The sequence below is a fragment of the Pholis gunnellus genome, assembly GCF_910591455.1.
Source record: "Pholis gunnellus genome assembly, chromosome: 5".
NCBI lineage: Eukaryota > Metazoa > Chordata > Actinopteri > Perciformes > Pholidae > Pholis > Pholis gunnellus.
Window position 1 is genome coordinate 4,671,351 of NC_136531.1, and position 27,097 is coordinate 4,698,447.

General features: G+C 43.3%; 1 protein-coding gene across 2 annotated transcripts; it reads left to right on the forward strand.

The window, feature by feature from the left end:
* Window positions 1-367: 367 nt before the first annotated feature.
* LOC306695985 (protein jagged-1a-like) lies at window positions 368-26,921 on the forward strand. 2 transcript variants are annotated; one of them, XM_079159451.1, is made up of 26 exons: window positions 368-644; window positions 2,588-2,890; window positions 10,655-10,712; window positions 14,246-14,503; window positions 15,040-15,100; window positions 15,601-15,731; window positions 15,931-16,050; window positions 16,528-16,641; window positions 16,740-16,853; window positions 17,712-17,825; window positions 18,314-18,360; window positions 19,373-19,546; window positions 20,171-20,321; window positions 20,604-20,768; window positions 20,927-21,040; window positions 21,150-21,263; window positions 21,355-21,468; window positions 21,569-21,685; window positions 22,574-22,601; window positions 22,883-22,968; window positions 23,126-23,239; window positions 23,428-23,537; window positions 24,174-24,281; window positions 24,403-24,534; window positions 24,986-25,136; window positions 25,701-26,921. In XM_079159451.1, the coding sequence occupies exons 1-26, from the start codon at window positions 567-569 to the stop codon at window positions 26,237-26,239; spliced, it is 3,615 nt and encodes a 1,204-aa protein (XP_079015577.1). In that variant the 5' UTR covers window positions 368-566; the 3' UTR covers window positions 26,240-26,921. The 2 variants fall into 2 exon arrangements, with proteins under 2 accessions (XP_079015577.1, XP_079015578.1); XM_079159452.1 differs by having other exon boundaries at window positions 25,704-26,921.
* Window positions 26,922-27,097: the final 176 nt, after the last annotated feature.

The following is a 27,097-nucleotide window of genomic DNA, read 5'->3' on the forward strand; positions in this document are numbered from 1 at the left end:
CAGAAAAAGAGAGAAATATGTGCAGTATTTGAATAATACCGTAAACAGTCATCTTCAGCGGGACCTTACTTTCTTCTTCTGTTTCTATAATTATCGTTCAGACGTTAAACTCCTCTCATGTCAGTTTTGGGGATTTATTTGCCCTCCATGTGTGAAGGCACTTCTGCACCTCCGTGTGAACCGACTGTAAACAAACCGCTTCTCATTAATATGCATGAGTGGGCGTGGTCTGCAATCAGCCCCCGCCTCGTGTCGGTGGATATTACCCAGCCTCCTCCGGTGTCTACCAAAGTGCTGTCCGCGCTTCGCCTGCAGTCAGTCGGATGGTGTCGCAACCTGCGTTCGCTCGGAGCTGTGATAACAGAAAAGCAGGACAATAGCAGACAAAAGGTTCCCGTGCACGAAGCACGCAGAACGGATCTTTTTCTGTCAGGACTTTGTGGAGATCTTTCCTGGAGGGAAAAGCTGTGCATGTCCCATTCCGGAGGGATAAACACCCGGAGCGGAGGGTCGCACCGACTACCCCTGAGCCCCCGACAGCCGATCGGCAGCAGCTAACCGCCGGCATGACCCTCACACGGAGCTCCTTCCTCCTCCCCGCTGCCGTCAGCCTGCAGCTCCTGCTGCTCTCTGCCCGCATACAGGTACACCAGACTCCCGCTGATATTTGTGTTGTTTATGGAGCAGATCTTTCTCTTCTGTTCTGGAGAAAATGATGGTGATTTATCTTCTGACGTCTTTATGAATCAGCAGTTGCTTTCCACAAAGTTTGACGAAAGTTTTGTCAAGTAAAAGTGAGCTGAAACCTTTTTAATTTTCAACTTTTAATAGGCCTACTTTCTCAAGTTGTTCCTGTTATTTGTGTTATTATGAAATGTGTCTTCAAAAACTCAACTTAATTCAGCTGTTTCGTCTCTTAAAATTAAGTTATTAATTATTCAATGTTCTTAAAGCTCCTTAAACCAACAGGAGTAAAGTGATAAATCATCATTTTTGAGAACTTGCTTTGGATTTCCACGATGTCAAAGTTGAGGAGTGATGACGTAATTTTGCACAAAACATACATAGTTAAATAATATTTGAACATCAAATCACTTAAATGTGAGTTGTGCTTGAAGTTTAAAAATAAATAAATTGATGGTTTACAAACCACATGATGCTTTTGCTCCTCAGTCTGCTCTTATATCAGGGGTTTACATTTCTTATTGGTGAACTTAAAGGATCATTGCTTCATATTTACAGATGTGTGCAATAATACGTATTTGTTTAATAGGACTTTTACTCCATAAGGATATAAGTTCAGTTGTATTTCGGTCAGCTTTGGATCACATGGACTGTGTTTTGACAAACTGTCGGTTGAAAGCAATCTTTGGACTTGCATTGGCAATGTTTGTGTTTTATCAGAATCTTTCTTTTGCTTCACTGTCCTCAGTTTTGAACGTGAGCTGTGAGTGTATGAGATCCTGCAGGGAGCTCTGAAGTCGTAAAGTAAAAGTCTCAGAGCTCAGTGTTTCCTGCTGAACCCTGTGACACCGCACTAACTCAACGGCAGCGTGCTCTCTACAGTTAAACTGTCTCCTCGTCGGTTTATATTTGATCTTTACACATTTCCAGGACAAAACATGCAGCTGTCGTTGGAAGGTTGTCAAGAACAATCATGCAGGTTGAGATCTCTAAACCTCTTCGTGGAGAGCTGCAACTGATAAAATGATACGACAGAGAAAAGCAGCAAATCTTCACTTTGAAGAAGCTGCAGTCAGAAAACATTTGACGCTTTGCTTTATAACAGATTGTTGCTGAGAGACTTCCTGTCAATCACCTTATTGATGAATCAGTTGATGGTTTCAGCTTTATCTTCGTGCCTCTGCTTTCTTTACAGATTCTTTTGTCCAAACTTTGTTCAAACTTGCACGACTTTATTTGAACATTTCGTTGAGATCGCAGAGTTTCCAACTCAGAGGTCATATGGCTGAAATGAAATCCACCGATTGTTTGCGTGACGTTTAGTTTACTTGTCATGTTGAGCACCGCTCGGCCCGTCTTAACAGTTGTACGTCTCTGGAGGAGTTTCATCAGGTGTGACAAAATCTACCCCGATGATGTCACAGTGATGTCATCTGGGTCGCCTCACCTCAGGCTTCAAGACAACAAATGTACGACAGCAGGGCCGCGTCACAAACAGTTTCAAAAGCATGGGGGTTCACCGGGGAGGGGAAGTCCAACAATTGATGCTGTTGAGTTGCATTATGGGAAATGAAGGATCTAGTGAGGATATCTTGATCGCTGCCGCTTCAATTTTGCTTCAGGAGGGATTCAAAAATAAATCCCAGATGTTAAATGCACTTAGAGTTCAGAACCCGGTTCTGAGGATAATTAGACCTGAAAATCTGGTCGAGAGAACACAATATTTGTTGGGTTAGACACACAGACCTGATTTGACCCAACTTGGTCCCGGGTGGGGTCCTGGTCCAGGAACCAAGAGGACCTGTAAATACCTCCACAGCAGAGTGTTGTTGGCAGTGAATCTCGTTTTGTCTTCATTTCTTCCTCTACCTGCCGCGAGCTCACCTGTCGACCCTCTCTGCAGGTTTCTTCGGCCTCGGGATACTTTGAGCTCCAGATCTTGTCGATGCAGAACGTGAACGGGCAGCTGCAGACCGGCGCCTGCTGCGACGCGCCCCGGGACGCCACGGACCGGCAGTGCACGGCGGACGAATGCGACACCTACTTCCGGGTGTGCCTGAAGGAGTACCAGCTGAAGGTGTCCACAGCCGGGCCCTGCAGCTTCGGCACCGCCTCCACGCCCGTGCTCGGTGGGAATACCTTTTCTTTACGCAACGCCAAGAGCGACAACGCCAGGATCGTGCTGCCGTTCAGCTTCGCGTGGCCGGTGAGTTCAAAAGTTCTACGGTTTGTCTCATTGATGTTCGAGGTATTTTGGGTTGTGTTCGAGTTTGTGTTGCTTCTTCGGCCAGATGTTCAGCTCTTCTGACCAGAACTGAACCAACACTAGGAAGTGGACAGGTGTTCTCAGACCGGTGATGTTGTCTGTTTCCCTCATTAGTTAAACAAAACTGTAACTTTAGATATTTTACCTTCAGCTGAGGGGACTAGTTTCAAACGATGCGTTTTATAGTTGATTGTTTTGTTGGTGTCTAATCTGACCCGTTTTCCTCCCCACAAATGTTATCTCTCGAATATACAATGCAACACTATCACGATACAAGACAGGGAGGAAGAGAAATATGTTACTTTAACTTACTTACCAATCTGGCGTTCTCTCTTCCAAGTAATCCAGCCACATCACTATCCGTTCATGTAATAAAACCGCACACTTTATTTCAGGCTCTCTAATAGCGTTTGCTGGTTGGGTCATAAATCTGCCGGGTTGGACTGATAGAATTATGAACTCCTCAGAGAGTTTTTGTCTTTTCTATCAGCTGTTTTGTTTCCCGGTGGGAACGACGCAGCAGATATAGAGCTGGTGGGCTTCTCGCGCCGATCGTCTTCGGGGTTGATCTGGTTTGAGTCCAGACCCCTGTGACGCTCAGCAGACACTGGCTGAGGTTTCATGTGCTCATCAGCGGCTGCTGTGGTTTCCTGCCTGGAACTACAACTGAGGACAAACTTCTCCGGTCAGGAGAAGACACCGGCGGGCCGAGGCCGCCGGGTGTTTCTTCTTTCTCTCTTTCATGCGTTGTTGTGGTAGTTATCTCCCCTGACCTCTCAGCGGGAGGGGGGGGGGGGGGGGATAAAGGGCCGTTGTTGCCGCTGCTCGGCTGGCTGCAGGACATTCCTGCTGTTGACCCTGGTAACTGGCATGTTAAATGTGGTCGTCGGGGCAGGATGAGTTGTTTTTTTGTCGTTGCCTTTTTTGTTTTGTTGTCTACACAATTTAAACTGGCAGGACCGACCCAAACAGCTTCTCCGTGTGCGTCAGTCATGTTTATTGGAGCTGTGATGGCGGCTCAGGATTTGTAAAGTCGTGCCAAACCTGCAGCATTTCACCCGAGACCCCACCGTTGGTTCATCCCTCCTCCTCCTCCTCCTCTTTCTTTTTTTTCAGTAGTTTTTTATGTCTCACAGCGCTTGTGTTTTTTAGAATCCTTTCCCTCCTGCTGTGTTGTATTTTTCCACCTTTTGTTTCGGTGTCTCATCCTCTCTGATGCTTTTTTCCATCTTTCTTTCTGTGCTTTTTCTTCGGTTTAAATGAGCAGAGTACTAAGGGAACAATGGGCACGGCCGTGGCCGGGCTGCAGCCGGGGCTTATGGGACAATGCCGGGACAGAGGGGTTGGGGATTGGGGGCGGGTGGTGGAACAATGTATCCACCGTCAGTGAGTAGATAGTAGAGGAAAACCTCAACCAGAGAAAAGTTTGTGGTGCAACTCGTGTTGACCCACGGGGAGTTGAAGCAACACCTCCTGATTCCAATACACAAACTCTTTCAATTCTTCATTTCAATCCACCAGTGGCTTTACAGTTTATGCAAGATTCAATCCTAACTCTGTAAAGTGTGTCCTGAGGGCGGCGCTAGGGGAAACTTCATGGGGTCATGCAAATCTGAAGGAGTTTATCCTCTGAGGAGCAGGACGGATGGCGATTAAGACATTTCTGACCTTTTTTTTGATTTTGTGCACAAGCTGATTCAGAGGAGGACATGTTTCTCTTTTGCCCTGACGATGGCGCTAAAGGTCATGAGGTCACCAAAATGACCGGGCTTCATCCTCTGGGGACGATGAATATTCACAGCAAGTTTCAGGATAATCTGACCAGAAGGTGTTGAGATGTTTGTGCTCTGACTCAGTTCACTAGTAGTTAATCCTGCTGGGGTTTGTGTTGGAACAAATGATGTTGTCTTCACCAGACCACACACACACACAAACCAGTCACCCATGCAGCGCTGATCTGGATGGATGACTGGTTGCCCAACAGTCTGAAAGTTTTCGTCTGTTAAACTGAAAACAGATGATCTGCTATGAATAATTCTCATCAGATTAAGTCATAAACCTAATTTAAAATAATATATACAATTTGTTTTACAGATCAGCTACTGAGTAAAAAGATAAACATTGATTTTTAATTTCTCATTTTGTCTTTTGACACCTTTTATCAACATTTAGAGTTTGGCCTTTTGGTTTCATCTTAAAAGGCCAACCCAAAAGGTGACAGCAGCCACGTGATAGGCTGTCCACTTCTGTCCTCTTCTGTCCTGTTGTTCTTGTAACGGACACAATTAAGTATGATTTTTACAAAGAAAAGACTGAAGGAAGCAGAGAAGGTTAAGCTTAACTGCCCCAGTGAATTATAATTTTTTTTTTTGATGTGCCAGGCTCAGAGGAGTCCAGATGTGGCTCCACGAGTCGACCAAACATGGAAATTTCTGATGAGTCCCACTGCTGACAGACGCTGGAAGCGTCCAGTCACTCCTTGATCTTTTTTTTTTATCCTTTCCTTCCTTCCCTTCCTTTCCTTCCACCCTCACTTTCTTTTCCTCTGTCCCAGTCGTTCCCATATGACATCAAACCATTAAACTCATTACAGCTAATCAGACCGTCCCAAAAAATACAACCCGCCAGTCACCGGGTAATCTGCGTCACCACACAGCGAGGATGTACCTTTTGTCAATAGTACATGACTTGTTTTAACAAGCGAATAAGAAGCCAATGATGGTGGATAATTAGAGTATTAGTGAAGAGTAAACATTACCCTTAATTACCCTGTAAATCACCAACGCTAATCACTAGCATACACATGTCCCAGTCTTGCACGTAAACTCAACTTTACAAATGTTTGTCAGAGTTTAACACTGTATTCTGTCACCCTAACGGCCCCTTGACGGTACTCAGACCCAACCATAATCATAACAATAGTCAGCACGCTAGGGATTAGCATTAGCGTTTAGGGTGAGTTAATTTAAAAGGTAACTGCCATCATGAATGGAAATTTTAATAATGTGCTTTTTTCAATGATCATGGGAGAAGTTTACCTTTCTGTCAGGAATCTCCTTAGGTTTAGGAAATATCATGGTTTGGGTTCAAATAAACCCTTTTCTGGCTAAAGAACTATGACGGCAAACTTCTCCCATGTGCCTCTGTAGCATGGAAGCATGGTGGAATTAGCAAATAGCTAGCTAAGTAGCCAACTGCTAAATTAGTCAAATTTAACACGGATTGCAGCTTCTCTATTGTGAATTTTTCTGCTTTATTTATGTTTTACACCGGCGGCAACCTCTGGTTCTGCCGAGTGAAGCCGATGAGGAAATGTCTTAAAACGTGCATTATCTCTACTGACCAGCAGGGGGCGACTCCTCCCGTTACAAAAAGATGTCAGATTGTATAGAAGTCTATGAGAAAATGACTCTACTTCTCTCTTGATTTACTACCTCAGTAAACATGAGTTTATGGTCTCAATCTGTAGTTTCAAGTCTTCTTCAATACAGCATGATGTTCATTTAGTAAATGATGGTTCATTTAGAGTCAAACAGACCATAAAGCGGAGTATGCTTTAGGGCGGGGCTTATTGTGATTGACAGGTCGCTGTCTCTACCAGAGCCGTATCCGGCGTCTCTACGTCGCTCCTCCACATTCCAAATATGGTAACTTCTGTTTATCGGTTGTAAAAAAAAAAACATGGCGACGGCCGTAATCCAAGACGGCGACGGCGGAATCGTCCACAAACCAATGGGTTTAATATTTTAATATCATGTTAAACTGACTTATAGACTGTTGGTTGGACAAAAACAACTCCACTTGAAGATGTCCCCTTGGGCTCTAGGGAAGTGTAGAGGATGGATATTAGGTGTAAGAGACTTTCTGACACTAATTGTTAGTTGCAGCTTCAGCGTCCCCTCAGTGAGAACCAGCGATGCCTGACCTGCATCTTCTTCTCACCGTGTTGCCGGTCGCCATGGACGAGGCCGCCAAACAAAAACGTAAACGGAGGAAGATCTTTTAGTTTCGCTCAGTGAGTTCGGAGCTCTCCTCCTCCTCCTCCTCCTCCCAGCCCAGGACCTGCCTCCACATGTTGCCTGGCTCTGCCTGCTAACAAACTATTTTCCCACACTGAGCCCGCAGCCAGAGAAAGCAGTTCCACCTCCTCAATCAAACAATCACAGAGAGAGGGGGAGTGATGGGAAATCCCCAACGGCCTGCCGCTAGATGTTTTGGCAGGAAGTGAGCGGAACCTGTTGGCAGGTAACCCGGCTGTCAGGTTCTTGTCCCTGGTCTCATCTAGAAATCTAATTAGCTGCTAAAATGTTTTTTAGGTGCCACCCACTGTGTTTGGTGGGCAACGCGTTTCACTTTTCCTGCGGGGTCAGGAGGCATCAGCCTCGACGCCCAGATCCTGTTTCAGCCAGAAGGGTGACGTAAGGATGTTGCAAGAGCTGCTCAGAGGGTTTTCAGTCACCGCTTCGGCACGTTAGCTCGGTTCTGCATTAGCGACAGTTATGTGGCGTCGGGGTAAACAGCTCTGTGGTTCACCGGAGACGTCACGCTCTGTGTGGAACCGTTGACGAGCAATCAGGAATTTATTTGACAGAATAAGATTTCCTTGATTCTGCTTTTAGATTGTGGTTTTAGATTATTGTCGGTAAGAAAAGAAAATATGTTGAAACCAGCTTTAGTTTCGGCTGCCAGAGTCAGTAACTCGTCGTAAAATGATGAGGTATTTTGTGATACTTTTTGGTGAAAGGGGAAAATAAAGAAAACTTCAAATATGTATGGTGACATGCTCAAGCTGAATTGTAGATTTTGACTTGCTTGCATATTTTAGTTCTGGTCTTTGACTGGAGAAACTCATTGCATTCTCATACCTGCTGCAGAAAATGCTGAGTCACACTTTAGCGCTGCTTGCATTCGTAACCATCAAAGTAGACGGAAGCCCAGCAGGTCAAAATTACAACAAAAATATTTGGCCACTATGTCAAATCTTTCCAGTCTGTTTCCCACAGACTTAAATTGGGAAAGAGATGTCCGTAACAGTTTTTTTTAAAGGTTTTTTTTAGGTAAATCAACTTCCCAGTACGTCTGCATAAACGGCCCTTATTTAAAAGTTGTAAAATACACTATTAGCCGAATCCAGAGTCGTTTTCCTTCCTCCGTTCATGTGAATGAGCCAGAGAACGAGGCTGAACTGGGGGACGGGGTTAAAGGAAACGCTAGTGCTCATGCTCTACGGGTCCATGGATGCGGAAGATCTGCTTAATTTTATACTCGGAAGTCCAGTTTCTTTTCTGCTTCATGCGCAGGAATGAAAGCTCACTTTCAGTTTGACCTCCAGACAAAGTGGTTTACAATAATCTGTATAACTGTTGGTTTGTGTCTGACCGCCAAGGTTTCAGACCCACCAGACTTTTTTTAGAGTGATGTTCCAATATCTCAGGTAACAATGTAATTATTATTGATAGAAACAATAAAAAAAAACTGCTAAAGTAAGATGAAAGTTGTGATAAACTGGATGTATCCTTTATCAAAGTACAATATATTCAGTCAGGATGCGTGGAACTTGCTCCCCGTGTGTGGGGAAACACTGTTTTGTGTGGCGTGACTCAGTCTGTAGGAACATCTTGTTGAGTCCAGCTGCATGGCTGCAAACACTACAAAGATTGAAGCTAAATGTCACGCTTTTTCTTCCTTCTCTTATCTGTTCGTGTGTAAATCCACTGTATATTTCCATCTCCAGAGGCTCTGTAGACCACGGCAAACATGCAAGACATGAACAAATCCCGCGTGTTTGGTTTGTTATGGCTCATTATGGTCCAATAATCCTGTCAGCTGCTCTGAGGCGCTCGATAACCTGACATCACAGCCCGAGCTAACCGCTAATCTGTAAACGACATGGACCGACTGTGGTTTCCTGCAGAGCAGAGTGTTGGTGGGAGAGAGTTTATCTAGCTGCTGTGGATCTACGGCAACATCCGCAGGGTTTGACGAGTGTGGACAGGATGATGTGGGACCACCGATGTTGAAGTTCAGGAACATTTAAAGCAAGTTTTTTTTTTTTTTTTTTTTTTTTTTTTTTTTTTTTTTTAACATAAGCGGGTCGGCTTTAACATCAATGAGGCAACAAACCAGGAACCCATCAAGTCTCCAGGTTTCTGGTGTTTCCAGTGTTTGTGGTGGTCGGGTGCTGAGCTCTCTCTTCACACAGGATTGATATTAGCAGGTCACTGATTTGAAGTGACTTTGATTTTTGTTCCAGCTTTTTAAGGAAAAGAGAAAACAGCCTGGAACAAACGGGAATATTGGAGTTTATGTAATTGTTTGGTACAAGTTTCCATTTTTACTGTAGCTTTAACATTCATTTGAAGTGTCTACTCTGTTTTAACAGACAGCCATGACACTATGTTCTATTCAGTTCAATCTATTTATACAGCCCAAAATCGCAAATTTGCCTCAGAAGGCTTTACAGTCCGAACAACATCAACTCCCCGAAAAAAACATTTAACACGAAGAAACCTCTGAGAGCAACAGAGGAGGGAACCCTCTCCCAGGATGGATAGAAGAGCAATAGATGTCCTTTTATCAAATGCAAAAAGAGTCTGTAACCTGCAAATCACAAACACAAGAATGTTCTTCTATACGTGAGGACCCATTCATTTTCCTAACCTACACCTACACCTAGCATTAAAACCAGGTCTTTACCCCCAAACAACTCATGGAAGAAATGAGGACCAGACGAAATGGTCCTCGCTCTCCAGCGTTAAAACTCCAGAAGGTCTCGTAAAGGAGCCCACAAACAATCAGCCTTTGCGGTTCCCTGCTCTTATTTTCGTGTCTTGTTGACGTCGAGCTCCAAATTTGGATGGTGTGAATGTGAGAGAGAGAGAGAGAGAGAAACCTCCGATCCTTAAACCGCCACAACAACACACACACACACACACACACACACACTCTGGCAGGCTCTGGTACGTCTGTCATTCGATAGCGGTGAGAGCGACAGTGGCCTTAAGAGAGACAAAGGGTTTCAAAGTGGAGCTGAAATAATGGGACACACACGCACGCACACACACTCTGTGTATCTCTATTTAGAGGCTTCAGGGTGTTTCAGTGACGCCTGTGAATTTTGTTTCCAGTGTTTCTCATTAAAGACTTCACTTGATCTGTCCCATGCTCCTTAAAGTTGAAACGCCCAACTTTGATTCTTCAGAAACCGATCTTTATCCTGTTCTCAGTAGATGTGTGTGTGTGTGTGTGTGTGTGTGTGTGTCTGCATCTGCACGAAATGTTGTGTGACTGCTGCATTTACATCATTTGTACATTTTTCATTTCCCCCGTTTGTCTATTTTATTCTATTCCACAATGTTAATAACAGTGAAATGTTTTTAATATTAATATGTGCACTTAAACACATTTCCCACCATAAATTGTAAGTGTAGCATATTTGTTTACTATTGGGATTTATGATGTAACTCAGTCTTAAAGAATCAAATTACATTTTGTTGACAATAAGCATTTAGGAGATCAGTGCCAATATCCAGCGTTACTGTGTTCTGCTGGTGTTGGACATATTTCACCCTTTCATTGCATTACACTGTTTAAGTTATAAGTATCTAAAATGTCCAATTTATAAAAACAAAAACTAAATGTTATTTTCACTTGATGGATAGTTCTGAACGTTTCCATTGATTCTCTCTCTGTCTTTGTGTGCAGAGGTCGTACACGTTGATCGTGGAAGCCTTGGACTTCAACAACGACTCGTCCTCCGGCAGTGAGTATCTTCATCACCTCTCTTCATCTTCTCTTCTTCTTCACTCCTCTCTGCTTGGCTTGGTTTCTTGCTGACACGAACACAACCTTTTGACCCGAGAGCTCAGTGCTGCGCAGGCCTCAAGCCCATAAAGACGCCACGTCTGTGTGAAAACTAACCGACTGCAAATCTGCTTCAGTTTCTTTATTCAAATGCTTAAAGAAACAGTTTCTCTAGAACAGTCCTAATGTAGATTTGACATGAGATGGCGACGAATATCATCTATGAAATTACAGGCAAGATTTTGATATGTTTTTCTTTTTTTTTACGTCCTGTATTTGATTCCAGCATGTCACAACCCTCTCTCTCCCTTTATTACCCGTCTGCCTTTCACTGTCGACTGTTCATCAAACACGAAAAAGCCAAAGAAAGAAGTTTTATTTGTGTGAGAGTTAAATTGTTTGCAAAAATCTTTTTCTGAGCTCAAAATGTTTCATCGTTCACTCTGAAATATGACAACAATATACATGTCAACAGACTTCTCAGTTCATGTTCAATTAAATATGAGACACAGAAGACATTAGATAACATCAAGACATCCTTTCCCTTTTTTTACTTCGTTTTTTTATAACCCCTTGCAGACTTCTGGAGTTCCCTCTCTTGTTTATTGCAGCGCTAAACCCCCCCCCCCCCCCCCTCCCCTCTCTTACTACAGCAGCTTGTGGAGGTGTTTACGTGCCCTGGATGAGTCCCATTCAGGAAACTGGTTGTGAAGAGTGTGTGAGAGGAGAGCGTGAAGCTGGCAACTTTTAGTTTGTTGCGTCTGTTTATCACCCGGCGGTCAGCGAGGCGGTCGGAGCGAGAGTGTTGGCTCGGTGCTGTATTTGGCGTCCCTCAGGGAGCCATTATAGGCCCGGTGTGAAGTCGGCTGACCTCGGCCCAGGTGGGCTTCACTGCAGCCAGTTTTACTCCAAAAGTGGTTTGGAGTAATATTTATTAACATCTTGACATGAGACTTGACGTCGTCTTGGATTTTGGATATCGTAATATGAGTGTTCCTGGTTTAGAAAGGTCACATTACAGTCAACTCATGTCATTTTCTGAACTTCTGAACTATTCTATTAGTGTCCTTTACCCGCTTAGTTTTTACATCCTCACTACTGAGGATTATGTATCAACAATCCCATTGTGTTGTTTGATATCGAGGTATTTGCTCAGGAATACTGTGTTATTTGATTTCCTCCACATCGCCCAGCCGTAGATACTATGATACTCTGATGTTGGTTTTTTTATTCAGAAACCTTCAGCGGGCAAACACAACTGAAACTGCCGTCAAGCCAAATGAGGACAGAACAAATATTGACCCTCTCAGTTTGGCATCAACAAGCTAAGTGCCTCCGACACGTGGCCTTTAATGGACACCTGCATCGTTCTGTGACTGTGCAGCAGGAACCCTCCGGACACTACCCGCTCCGACACAGTTAGTGAACATAGCGAAGCGTTTAGCAGCTGAAGAGACGCACATTAACCCGAGGAGTTGGTGGAGACCAAAAACAGAGCTAAAAGACAAAGAATACCCGAATTAAATTCATCAGGTGGACACAAACACCGCTCCCAATGAATGATCAGGCTGCTCTGTAATTTAAATACTGTAACTGAAACTGAAATAAGCAGCTGTTTATACTGTCAGTGTTGTGATTACATTTTGTTCTGCTGCCATCAGGTAGTTAAGAAATGATTGAATGCAGCTTTAAGTGTCACCTAGTTGACGGACGATCGCCTTTTTCTTTTGCGATGCGCTCAACAAATCTACAGTTAAAACGTCTTTCAGTGGCATCATCTCTCTACTACCGTCTGTTTATTTATTTAACCTTCACCGTTTGAATCTCTTTTACAAAAGGGTCCTGGTCAAGATGACAGCGTAAAAGCAGCACATAAAAATAACACAATAACGACAGACTTAAAACAACATAGAGCACACGTCAAAGAGACCACAGACTGAAAACAAACCAGCAGATTGCTTCAATCAAAGCTTTAATTTCATTCAGTAATGGGACAATTATATTTCTAAATGTAGTTTAAGTTGTCTCTGTAGCTCACACACAAATAAGGTTAAAAGCAGTTTATACATGCTTCAGTAACAAAGAAGGAAAGTAAACCCAAACTCATCAAGAGGTTTTTCTTCTTCGGGCCAGTTTTGGGAGTTGCAGCTCTCAGGCGGCCGTTTGCTCGACAGCTCGGCCGGTATTCATCGATGAAGTGCCAGGTTTGAATATTTGCTCAAATATTCTGGACGGAACGGATCCAGCCTTTTTTCGAGGGTACCTATTTTTCAAATCTGCTACCCCCGTGCCATTTTCATCACCTTTTTTTTTTATTCCCCATCGTGATGTGAAGTGTCACAGTTTGCTCCCAGGCCGATGGTGTTACCTGCTCCGAGGTTTCTGGAGTCTGTTTTCAGCTCTTTGAGTCCAGTCGCTCGTCGTTTACACAGACGCCGTCACCTCGGCCCGACCACACTTTCCACCCCGCTGGTGAAATACCACAGAGCGGCTCAGCATTTTCAAACTCTGTGGAATATTACAGCAGCCCGCCTCCTTCTGCAGCTACAACTACCACTGTCCTCACCAACGCTCCAGCAGAGTACCGTTACTGTACTGGTGTTTGTCCAGCTGCTGAGGACGAGGCTCAAAGACTAATGACCCATCATCATTAGGCGATTACTCGTTTGTTCAATCAAGTGTCTGTTTGATGGTTTTCTTTGTCTTCTACGTAATAAACTGACTCTTAAGTTAACAAGCCGTTTGAAAATGTCGCTTTAGGCTATTTGAAGTTATTATGAACATTTTATTTTATGTATTTCCATCTTTACCTAAAAAGAGTATATCCTTTTACTACCTTATCTTTGAATTCAGAATATTTTTTGCAGAATTTTGTAATTACAATTCTAGCTGTAAACCAAAATAGAATCCAAAAAAAAAATGTCCCAGAAACATTTTCTTGTCTGTCAAGAAAGCCGTATAAAGCTGCACCAATCAGAGGGTTTAGAGCGGTCGCTATATAGCAACAAGTTAGCATTTTAAGCTAACTCAAACACTTGTTGTGCCTCCAGTTTCACAACAGTTTCACAGTTATTTCACAACAAAAGCCCTTCAGTGATGCGTTTTTGCCTCTTTTGCTCTCTACCTTGTTTTTCTCTGTTTACAAGCAGGTGGAAGTTAAAAAAGTGAAGTCTATATGGCCTCATTCTTTTTAATGGCCATCAGGGGGCGACTCCTCTGATTGTATAGAAGTCTATGAGAAAATGACTCTACTTCTCTCTTGATTTATTACCTCAGTAAACATTGTAAACATGAGTTCATGGTCTCAATCTCTAGTTTCAAGTCTTCTTCAATACAGCATGATGTTCATTTAGTACATTATGGTCTATATAGAGTCAAATAGACCATAAAGCAGGGTCATAGTGACCACGTCCACTTCTTATATACAGTCTCGTGTGCATCTCTTCGCCTCAGTGTTTCCTGTCTGACGGATCTAAACCGTTGTGTCTACAGGCGCCGGCGGGGCGATGATTGAGAAGGCCGTCCACTCGGGGATGATCAACCCCAGCCGGCAGTGGCAGAGCCTGAAGCACAACGGCCCCGTGGCCCAGTTCCACTTCCAGGTCCGCCTCAGCTGCGACGAGCACTACTACGGCTTCGGCTGCAACAAGTTCTGCCGCCCGCGAGACGACTTCTTCGGCCACTATGAGTGCGACCACAACGGCAACAAGACGTGCCTGGAGGGCTGGTCCGGTCCAGACTGCAACACTGGTGAGTTCTCTGTGGGTTTTATTGATGCATGGGAACTCTGTTTTAGCCCATTTCATGTAATGTTGTTATAAATCATGTCAGAGCAGTTTTTAAATGATTCTCCTTCCTTCCAGGCAGAGATTTGTTTCCTGCATTTATATTAAAATACACTTTCAATGACATATCAAAACTAACCCTCCCGTCACACATGAATAGCATAAAATGATGTAATCATCTGACTCTCTCGAGTTATTATTGGAGCGTATTGATCAAATTCTGATAATAAAACGAGTCGTTTGTAACACGGAACTATATCTAGGTTTGTTATTTTTGTCTTCATGATTCAGTTCATGTATTTTTATTCATTCTCTCTATGAAAGTCAAGAAAAAGAGAAGTAACACTTTAAACTCGCTGGGAGAGATGATGCTTCCCAGTCGACGTCTAGCAGCTTAGAGCCGGGACGCTTCCCCGCTGGTGCGTTCAAGTGCTTGTGGAAAACTGGAGACATCCATGACCTGCATTTGCCCACATTTTTTTCCTTTCCGTCTCTCTGCAGCAATGTGCAGACAGGGCTGCAGCACAGAACACGGATCCTGTAAAGTTCCTGGAGAGTGCAAGTGAGAACCAGCACACACACAAAACACGAGCGCCGCGGCTCCTCTGTCTGCTTGTCTGTATTTGATAGTGACCGTAGAGACAGAGAGGTGTGACATGAGACAGACGTCCTCAACTGGAATCAAATGAGGCTCTTTCAGCTTTTCAGCAACTGTTTCAGGAGTTGATTTTACTTTATTTCATTCGTGATGTATGTTTTTATTTTAAGGCGAGACACATGGTTTTTAATGCCTCTTATCAATTTTGAGATTTTTCTTCTATAACATGTCGTCTTTCACACCAGTGAAAAGAAACCTCCAAAATATACATTTAGGTGTTTATTTATACTATACTTTATACACTATAATATCTATCGTGTGTATGAATGCTGCTCACAATGTACTCTGACAGTATTCGATCACAATTCAACAACATTTTTCATAGTATTCCGTCTTTTTTTTAAAAATCTAATAATTGCAACTGCGGCCATTTTTATTGTTTGTTTGTGTGTGATGTCTCTCAGGTGTCTGTATGGCTGGCAGGGGGAGTATTGTGATCACTGTATCCCTCATCCCGGCTGTGTTTACGGCAGCTGTGTGGAGCCCTGGCAGTGTCTCTGTGACACCAACTATGGAGGACAGCTGTGTGACAAAGGTACACACACACACGAGAACTCGCTCCATCAACTTTAAGTGTGTTTTCTCACACTCTCTGCTTTTTCTTTGCATATTAGAAGGAACATGAGTATCTTCTGTCAACTTGAACACACAGATAAAAGTACATTTCATTTAGTGAACCTCTGCGGCTGATCATCCGGAGAATTTAATATGAATGTCGCGACTTTGCGCCGCAGATCTGAACACGTGTGCGACGCTGCAGCCGTGTCTGAACGGAGGAACCTGCAGCAACACGGGACCAGACAAATACCACTGCTCCTGTCCCGACGGCTTCTCGGGGGTCAACTGTCACAGAGGTGAGAGGAGTCCGTGGTTCAATTCCCGCTACTAGCAGCAAGGCACTATGAAGACTTTTCAACCCTTCCTGTGAAGTGTTATCAGAACTTCATGTTTACTTGCAACAGGATTAAAATGACGTGGAAAACCGTTAGGTTTGAGTATCATATGCTGACGACAGTCTTGCTCCTCAGAGGATGAACCTCAGAGGATGAACAGCTCGAAGCTAACGCGGCACGATACTTTTCATGGTGTAATGAAATATAGACACAAATTATACACACAGATATGTAAGAAATTTAAAACTCAAATGATTTTAAATGTATTTTTTCATAAATATTGCGATGGTACATGTTCAGTACGACTCGTATGCACATTGAGTCCAAATAACGTGAGTAAATAAAAGTAGTGAAAACAGAATAAAACAAGATCCTTCGTTTTTGCCTGTTTTTGTTTGACCACTGATCTGACTGAAAACATGTATCCGTCTGTCTCAGCGGACCACGCCTGTCTGTCCAACCCCTGTCTGAGTGGAGGAAGCTGTGTGGAAACCAGTCAGGGTTTCGAGTGCCGCTGTGCCCCCGGGTGGACCGGACCCTCCTGCTCCAACAGTAAGCCCCCCGCTGAAAACCTTCATCATTTATCAGATCCTCTTTGAAACCTGCGGTGAAGCTTCATGAACTGCTTTTGGACTTTCTCTCCGTCTCAGACGTGGACGAGTGTCTGGCGAACCCCTGCAGTCACGGAGGAACCTGTCAGGACCTGGTGAACGGTTTCAAGTGCACCTGTCCGCCTCAGTGGACCGGAAAGACCTGCCTCATCGGTGGGGACCTCCTCTAACTCCAGAACCAGAACTGTTGCTGTGCTCTTTTTTCCAAATTTGTGGTGGAGGTTTGAGGCTGTTTAGGAAAACTGTATTTAAGTTATGATTCATCTCTTCCATTCGTGGGGATCAGTTTTTCCTTGGGGCGTTTTCAGTCCGGCAGGTCGGAGCTCCATCCTTCACCTCCTCTCACTGAGACTCCTGAGGTTTATTTCACCTAATAACCAGGATGATCTCGGGGAGGAATGGTTGTGGTTTGGAGGATTAGCGCTACGGAATCGCCCCACCGCAGCGCTAATCCTCCGCCGACCAGCAGCCAGCAGCCACATGCTCCTCAACCTTTAACTGTTGCTAGTTAGTTTGGTCTGCCGGCCCTCGATTTTTGAAGTCCACTGCTGAATGATTTTTAGACGCATCCACTGCTTACAGTCCGTCCTCCTGCTCACCGACTTGAAGGCCAGACTCAAAGTACCCTTTAACTCTATTTGTTGCATCTGTTCCTGTTCCTCCTCCCGACCTTTGACATCTGCATCCTCTGTTGTTCATTGACTTGTTAATAAACAATGAAAGGCAATGAAGCGGCATTTTAAGCTAAAATAACTTTTACTGAAAAAGAAGACACTGTGGCATTTACAGGACAGGCCAATTGTTAAAATAATATTACAAATAACATTAATAAAAGTAATTAACTTTATTTATATAGCACTTTTCAAAAACAAAGGTTACAACTTGCTTTTTTTAAATAGTTTAAAACTTTTACAACATTGAGCAGAGAAGCAACATATAAACAAATTCATCTGTAAACTCCTGCTTTCTCCCTCTAATCCGTTTATTCTGTTGTTTGTTGTTTCGTTTCAGATGCCAACGAGTGTGACGACGACCCCTGCGCCAACGCCAACTCCTGCCGAAATCTGATTGGAGGATACTTCTGCGAGTGCGTCCCAGGTTGGACGGGCCAGAACTGTGACACCAGTGAGTAACACGCTCCCAACGACACAACAACAATGTGTAGTGAGGAGCAGATGGGACGAGGCAGCTGGAGGCAGTCGTGATGCCAGAACTGTCAACCGGCAGCCTAAATAACAATAATCTTTATATTTGTATAGAAGCTTTTGTTTTGAAACTCAGTTTGATCAACTGTCACATGAGGCTGCAATGTGACAGGATTGACAAGTGAAACACAAACTCAGCTTTACTTTTAACATCTTTTTCTGTTTGTACACGGTTAAATAATACTCTTTCCCATCCAACAAGAACAGGAGATTAATAAAACGACAACAATTTTGTTACAGACGGACACGGTTTGGTAAATCTTTGCTTTGTTGGCAATAAGATTCAAACCTTCATCCTCAAAACTCCGTCATTTCACTTACAGCTTAGCTTTAAGCTCCTAAACAAACCGCTTATCCGCAGGAGAACTTGTTTTTGTAAAATCTCATTGAAAACTTGATTTTCTGCAGATATCAACGACTGTCGAGGTCAGTGTCAGAACGGAGCGACATGCAAGGTGAGCTTCAGAGGATTCACACGCTTCCTAGTTGGAGAACACACACACACACACACACACACACACACCACAGCTATAAACAGCAAATGCTGAGCCATGCATGTAGGACAGAGACGTGACTGTATTTGTGCTTGTGTGTCCTTGACAACAGCAGATCAGATTTCTCCAAACGTTCTCATTGCCCAACAGAAGATAAACAGTCTGTCCTCGTTCTTTTCAAATGCTGATTGCTCCTTTTTTTTTTCCTGCCATTCTTCATCTCACAATGGTTTATTGTTTACTGATAGGAGCCAGATTACATTACATTAGCAGCATTATCTGACAGTGTGCGTGGTCAACATACACAGTTCAGATTTACAGTTTTTACCTTTTTCAGAGGGTGAAACAAAATCTTAAATACAAACCATTATTGAGTACGAGTGTAAATGTGTGTGTGCAGATGTTTTTGGTTAAAAAGTAGTTCTGTAGTCTTCTGACCTCCCTGAACATGTGGCTTAGTTTGGCTAAGAGCTAGAAGCTAATACATACAGTGTGAATTGTGCCATGTAGTTAGTAATAATAATAATAACTATTTATATAGCACCTTTTTAAAAACAGAGTTCACAAAGTTCTTTGACAGTCAAAGCAGCGAAAAACAAGAAAATAACAACAACAGAAAGCTCGTAGTAAGCTAGCGTTAGCTAGCAAGTCAACTATGTGCAAAGTGAAAATTTGAGCTGACAATGTGGGCTGTGTGTAAACTTAGAGCTTAACGTGAACAACTCATTTATAAAAGAAATGTTATACAATTAAAAATGAATGTAAATACACAAATTAAAACTCCCCATTAGCATACTCAATCATACCTCACGGTACAGTAACAGCTAGCTAGCAAAAACTATTAAAAGGTGTTAGCAAGACTGAATACTGAAATATATCATAAGAAATACAAAACATCGTCACTAAAAACTGGTGCGTGATTTGGAAATATAAATATAATTTTAGAAATAGTAACGGAACTTTTGTCATTCAGGACCTGGTGAACGGTTATAAGTGTGTGTGCGCTCTGGGTTTCGCCGGCGAACGCTGCGAGAAAGACGTGGACGAGTGCGCCAGCGGGCCGTGCATCAACGGCGGCCGATGCCACGACGCAGTTAACGGCTTCCACTGCCTGTGTCCACCCGGCTTCTCTGGAAGTCGCTGTCAGGTGAGCTGTAGCTAAGACACGGATAATGGAAACAGGAAGTTTATTTCTGCTAACTGACCTGGTTTGTTCACAATATACGAAATCTTTTCAATTATTTTATCAATTAACATCTGAAATTAAAAATGAACAATCCACACTTGGTAGCTAACATTGCTGAAGACCATTTAATGTTGGTTGTAGGAAATCGTCTGGACCAGTATGTGCCTGTTTATTTGTGTTAGTTTCTGCTGTGACCTGATTTTAAACTCTGCATTGTTCTTTTATTTGGCTCAGCTGGTCCTCCTCCTCTTCATTTCCTCTATTCAATTCAATTTATATTCAATATTATAATTATAGATAATTGCTGTAACTTTACACCACGTCTTTGTCTGGCTGGTTAACAGTCTGAACAGCTGAAAAGAGTCCAAAGTATGCCTGACACACATGCTGTTTTCTTGATATACTCGACTTATAAATATTGCTTTTAATTAGGAGATGCCATAAAGAGGGAACACAAAGATACTGTGTACAGTGCTGTTAATGTATAATATTAATGTATTAGCTATTGAACGAATTATTATTGTTGTGAAATGCCGAGCATCGTTAAATCCCAGCTGGATGCTGAATTGTTCTCTCTGTCCACAGTTGGATATCGATTACTGCCTCCACAGTCCGTGTCAAAACGGCGGCCAGTGTTTCAACCTTGCGGCAGAATACTTCTGCAAATGTCCCGACGACTTCGAGGGCAAGAACTGCTCTCACCTGAAAGACCACTGCCGCACGACGCCCTGCAAAGGTTCACGTCCACCCCATGTTCACTCGTTATCCATGTCCGGTTCTGTTGTCTGCGTACATTTACTCAAGTTCTTTACTTGAGTAGTATTCTCAGCTACTTGTACTTTACGTTAGTATTTGCATATTCTGCTACTTTCTACTCCACTACATTTATTTGATCATTTAAAGAGACATTGCAGATTAGTAACACAAAATATAATTAACAAACAAATGATGACGTATTATTAAAGATTAAGATGATTTTTTATTGATCTAAATTAGCATACGTCTCTTTCTCCCCCAGTGATTGACAGCTGCACGGTGGCGGTGGCGTCCAATAGCACGCCGGGCGGGGTGCGTTTGATTTCGTCCAACGTGTGTGGCCCCCACGGGCGGTGTCGGAGCCACGCCGGCGGACAGTTCAGCTGCGAGTGTGAGGAAGGATTCACCGGGACATACTGCCACGAGAGTGAGTAAATAAATTAATGTGTTTTCCCATAAAAGTGTTTTAATAATCCATCGAGCAACAACTTTTTTTTCCATTTAGATGTTTTTTTTTATTAACTTGATTCTATAAAAACTGAATTGATGATAAACATTATTGTTTCTCTTCCCTCTTCCTGTCAGACATAAATGACTGTGAGAGCGCCCCGTGTCTGAATGGAGGAACCTGTATCGATAAAGTCAGTCAGTATCAGTGCATCTGCGCTGACGGCTGGGACGGACCTACCTGCCAGAACAGTGAGTCCTCCTCTTCCTCCCTCTTCATCCTCGTAGCCGTAGCAGGAAGAGGCGGTGTTGAGCGGCCATATTGGACGTGTTTCCGATGTTTTTGTTATTTGTCGCGCAGACATCGACGACTGCAGCTCCGCTCCGTGCCGGAACCGCGGCGTCTGTCGAGACCTCGTCAACGATTTTTACTGCGAGTGTAGCAACGGCTGGAAGGGGAAGACCTGCCACTCGAGTGAGAAAACATAAAACTGCCGTGTGAATGCTGGCCCTCCAGTTGACCCAGATGTTGGTTAACATTTCTGACTCGCTGTTCTTATTCCCAGGGGAGAGTCAGTGCGACGAGGCGACCTGTAACAACGGGGGAACCTGCTACGACGAAGGAGACGCCTTCAAGTGTCTGTGTGCTGCTGGCTGGGAGGGCGCCACCTGTAACATCGGTCAGCAATGACATGACGCTGCTTTGTTCTTCTTTTTTTATTTTAAAAGTGTCTTCATGTTTCGGCGAAAAACATCTAACTGTCGTATTTGTGTCTACAGCGAAGAACAGCAGCTGTCTGCCGAGTCCCTGTGAGAACGGAGGAACCTGTGTGGTGGGCGGAGACTCTTTCAGCTGCGTCTGTAAGGAGGGCTGGAAGGGCGCCACCTGCAGCCACAGTGAGTCACTGCACATCCACTCTAGTCCGCATAATGTAAATCAAGGGTCAAATTTTAAGGGTTCACATTCCGTGTGAAGACATGATTTGTGAGTGTCACATTATACTCTACATGTGATGCATTTCAAATTGAAATCGTGGACCTTTTTTCTTTTAAGAGGACGGCGTGTTAATGTGCTAACATTTAGCATGTTAGAATGCTAACCATATGCATGTTAATTACGTTCAGCATGTCACAAATGTTAGTGTGTTAACATGCTAAATTCATAAATTTTTAAAATGAAGTATGTGCACAAAAACCTACATGGAAAAACAACAAATTACTTAAATGGACGGGGACACTTGTTAGCATAACTGCATGTTTGGTAACATGCTTTAAGTATGTTAACATGCTAATTGTATGCATGTTAATGTGGTCATATTTAGCATGTTAAAAGATAACAGAACTTTATTCATACAAAGAAAAACATTGTGCCAAAGACGCCTGATTTACTTACTGAAATATATGGAAATTGTATAAATGTACAATATAGACTTATAGTTTAAATAGATACAGTATATACTAATACAAAAAAAAATATTAGAAAGGTATGTACAAAACAAATATAATTTTAAGTCTTTGAATAGCTCCGAGGCTGATTTCGTTTCATGTTGTTGTTGTTGAGAAAATCAGCTTTTAGAAAAGGATCCATGATCTGGCGACCATGAATCTCTGTTTCTAAACTTTAATTGTAATCCGTAGAATAGATGTTGAGTAAAAGTGTTGCCCCTGTCAGAGCTACACTGCTAATGTTACTGAAGATATTTCATTTCATAGTCCAGAGTCAGACGTGTGTGATGTGACGAACACGGTGAGTGAAGTCTGACGTTTTCTTCCTTTATTTTCCAGATGCCAACGACTGCAGTCCTCATCCCTGGTGAGTTCAACACACACTGATGTACATATTACATTTTATATATACATCACGATATCCTTTGACTTCTTTTATGACTTTTTTATGATATATACTATACTATTTTATGACTTTCTTATGGCGTACTATGCTGTGACATTTTGTACAACATAGAATTCTATGAATTTTTAACAATTTGTTTTATAACATATTTAGATTCGGTATGAGGGCTCCAGCTCAGTTAGCCCAGGGTTGGTTGTTTATTTATTTCCCCCCCTAATAAACCCTTCATCTCTGTCCTGCAGTTACAACAGCGGTACCTGTGTCGATGGAGACAACTGGTATCGATGTGAATGCGCTCCGGGGTTCGCCGGCCCAGACTGCAGGATCAGTGAGTGTTAACCTTTAACCTTTAACCTCCCTCCACTCATCTGCTGCCCTTTCTATTATTCCCATTCTGTCTTTTCATTTAGCTCTCAGACGAGACAAAGAAGTGTAATTCATATTTCAGTGGGCGATAATAACAACTTGTCACTCATCTCTTTTAGATATCAATGACTGCCAGTCGTCTCCCTGCTCCTTCGGCTCCACCTGTGTGGATGAAATCAACGCTTTCCGTTGCATCTGCCCACCAGGGAGAGCCGGCCCCCGCTGCCAAGAAGGTAAAACCTGCACACAGTTTATGTACTTCATACCGTTTGTATACCTAGTACTGTAACAATAGTTCTGAGACGTTGTCTTCACCATCATGTGAATCTTAAAGCAGATGTAAATCGCTGTTACTGATGAACTCCTCTGCACTGAGACGTGTCGGTCACAGTTGATGCTGACGGTAAACTTTGTGCTGCAGCGTCGGGGAGGCCCTGTGTGGTTGGAGGGCTGCTGGCTCTGGACGGAAGCGGATGGGACGAAGACTGCAACAAGTGCCGCTGTCACAACGGGAGGATCGTCTGCTCCAAGGTAAAACTACTGTTACAATAAACACTTGAAGTGATGAAGGCACTTGCAAAACACAAGGTAGTACAACATTTAAACCATACTTTGGTGTTTCATTTATTCCTCTTTACTTAAGATTTCATGAAACTTATTTTATTTTAATTTTAAAAAATGTACCAAAACACTGACAATGATTATGAAGTTACTGTTTACACTACATCATTTAGATTTTATTTGAACATTTTAAAAAGGTTTTAGTACTCAATTGTACACTAAATCTATAGTTTTTTTTACAGTGCATTAATAGTTAATATAATATTGTTGCTGTCCAAGCTGTACCCAGTTTTATTCAGTTGTTTAGCAAAAGCATGCTAAATGTAGAAAACGCAGTTACGAGTTACGTTTGAACTACTTTAACATAATTATTTAGTGTGAACAACAACACGATGCGTCTGAAGATAGTAGTGATGTTATTGGCTTAAAAAAACTGTCTGTAAAAAATACTCATGACCATAAAAGTGAAAGTACAGCAGCAGTCAAATTGACTTAAAGTGCCAACAGTCGTCTTTATGCAGGATTGGTAGAGGCGGATCTATTATAAACACTGTTCTGTAGTTGTTGTTTGTTTTGATGATGAACACATAATGTATTGTGTATTAGGCGGAGTGCATGAGCCCAGCCCACCGGGCCCCGCCCCCAGCCAGGTGTCACTCAGAGAGCAGCTGCGCCAACGTCACCTTCACCTTCAACAAGGACATCACGGCAATGGTCAGTTTGGTTTTCCTCCTTCCCAACATTAGTAGAAACGGTCTCCTTGGGGTGTTTTCATATCGGGTAGAATTATCGCCACGCTGGACGCTGATGGATTTCCTCTGGTGTGGTGTTACAGGGTGTGACGGTGGAGCAGGTCTGTCGTGAGCTCAGGAGCCTCTACGTCGTCAAGAATCTGTCCTCCGACTCCTCCGTCTCCATGACCTGCGAGCCGTCGCTCAGCACCAACAAGGAGATCCACGTAGCCATCGTGAGTCTCGTGTTGGTCTGAAGAGTCCTTTTAATGGTTGTTTGGAAACGTAGAACAAAACTCTGTAGTGTAAAGATTTTAAAGCTGTCACCAGTTGATAGGATCGGGTAATAAGTTCCTCCCATTTCTAGTAGATCAAGCTAACATTTCCCAAAAGTCTGGGATTATAAAATGGAAAAGGAGTCAGAATTCAGAGATAAGAGCACCAACACTGTCGCTAAAAGCTTAAGATTTGTTAAACGGTTTCAAACCGCTGTTTCTGCAGCCAAAAAAATAAAATGCATCCAGAGTGCCAGATGATTTTTTTTTTCTTCTTCTTGGGAATGGAAAAGCTTTCATGACTTATTGTGTTGCATGAATCGGTGATTAGAGGGTACCAACACAAGCAGTTATTTAGACTGAAATGTCATAGATAAACCATAATGGGAGTTTTTCCCGCTGATTATTTCAGTCGACGGAGGACCAGCGGACAGGTCTGACCTTTGTCAAGGAAATCACAGACAGGATCATGGATCTGGTCAGCAAGAAGAGCGCCAACAGCACCGTCATCAGCGCCATCGCAGAGGTCCGGATCCAGCGGAGACAGAGCCACAACCCCAACGGTGAGCCACTAAACGGAGAGGACATCGACGTTTTACAACTCTCCTGTGCATTTGAGCGTGAAACGTCATTTTTGACTTTGGGAATTGTAGTTTGACAAAATAAGGAGCACTCACTGGCTTTTTTTTTTTTTTTTTTTTGGACGCCAAATATGATTCTTGAACGGTTTGAATCTCGCCCCATCTACCAAAGTTCCACACTTAGGCCATGTGATGCCTGTCTACTGGGCAAAGCTGATCCGCTAAGCACAGTTGATGGCACTGGAAGAATCTAGGAATTCAACGTCTATTTAATTGGTCAAACTGCATCTGCGTGTTTTTGGTTGGAATGAATAACTTTAAGTGCAGTTTATTTTGAATAAAAAGGGATAGCGCTACATAGGCTAGACATACGTATTTCTGTACTAGACGCACGGTGATGAAACCGATATCCGTCTTCTTATCTGACGGTGGCTAAAGCGGCAAACAAATTCCCCCAAAGTCAGACTGTTACTTTACGCTTAAAGTTGAGTTTTTAGTCCGTTGTGTGAGTTGTTCGCTGACCTCCTTTCCTTTTTATTCGTCCAGCAGACCACCTCGTGCCCCTTCTGGTTTCCGCTGTGGTTCTTGTCTGGGCGTTGGCGATCGTCTTGATGTTGCTGTGGTTCGTGAGGAGGCGAAGGAAGCGGAGCGCCCACGCGGGGGTCAACACCCAGGCGGCGGCGGCGGCGGCGTCTTTGGCACCGGCTGCCGAGGACAACAACGCCCTCCACAACAGCGTCAGCGCCGCCCGCGAGCAGCTCAACCACATCAAGAACCCCATCGTGAAAAACGCACCGAACCACCAGCACCACCACCTACTGCTCCATCACCAGCTCTGCGATGACAAGAACGCCGTCAACGCCAAGATCAGGAAGTCGGACACTGGAAGCCAATCGGAGGAGGACGAGATGGACAAGAGGCTGCAGAAGGCGAGGTTCCCCCGGGCAACGCCGGCGTACTCGCTGGTGGACTGGGGGGAACGCCCCCCCCACCACACGACAGGCAAACCCCCACACTGGACTAGCAAACAGGACAACAGGCAGCTGCAGTCACAGAGTGTAAACCGGATGGAGTATATTGTATAACCAACGGGGGTCCACAGAGATCCGTCACACCTCAGTGGTGGAAGACTTTTGGTTATTTGTCTCTTGTTGGGGTTTCTTCTCCTTTTTGTTCTTTTGTTTCAAAATTGACTTTTGGCGTTTATTTTGACGTTTAATTTTTGACGTTTAATTTTTGACGTTTAATTTTTGACGTTTAATTTATGACGCTGGCCCGAACGGCCCACTGCGGTCGGCTGGATCGCCGATTTTGTGGACGTCTTCGTTAGGGTGTAGCGTTTCTAAAAAGACTTCTTCTTTGATTCAAGAATGAGTTTTGTATTTGAATGTGCTGTTCGCCTTGTTGCTCCACAGCACCCGACCAATTTGGGAGAAAAATATATTTATTTTGGGTTTTTTTGGGGAGGGAGGGGGGTTAAGTCAATATGAAGAATTGTCCACGTAGAATGTTTCTGTATAGATATGTAAATATTTTTTTATTAATCATTGTGTATATTTCATTTATTAACTTAATCGTCAAGAGCCTTAAGATATTCCTTTTGTTTAATTTATGAGTATTGTTCTGAGTCAAAGGTTTGTAAGATTACAATTTCTTGATGGATTTCTTTTTTTTTATAGATTTTTAACGCCAAAAGTGCTCTTGAAGAATAGTTTATTTTTTTTTTTGCCTTATGGATTTGGGCATTTTTGTGCCTCAACTAAATGTTTTGTACATTGTCTGTTGGATGTAATGTGTTGGTATGTTTGCCATGATGTTCTGTTGAGTTCAACATGTAACTGGAGGGGGGGGGGGGGGGACACAAACCAATATGGTGGCAGACATTTTGCTTTTGCTACTGAAAATAAATTCTTCAAGGGATGCAGCGTCTTCTTTTTTTTTTT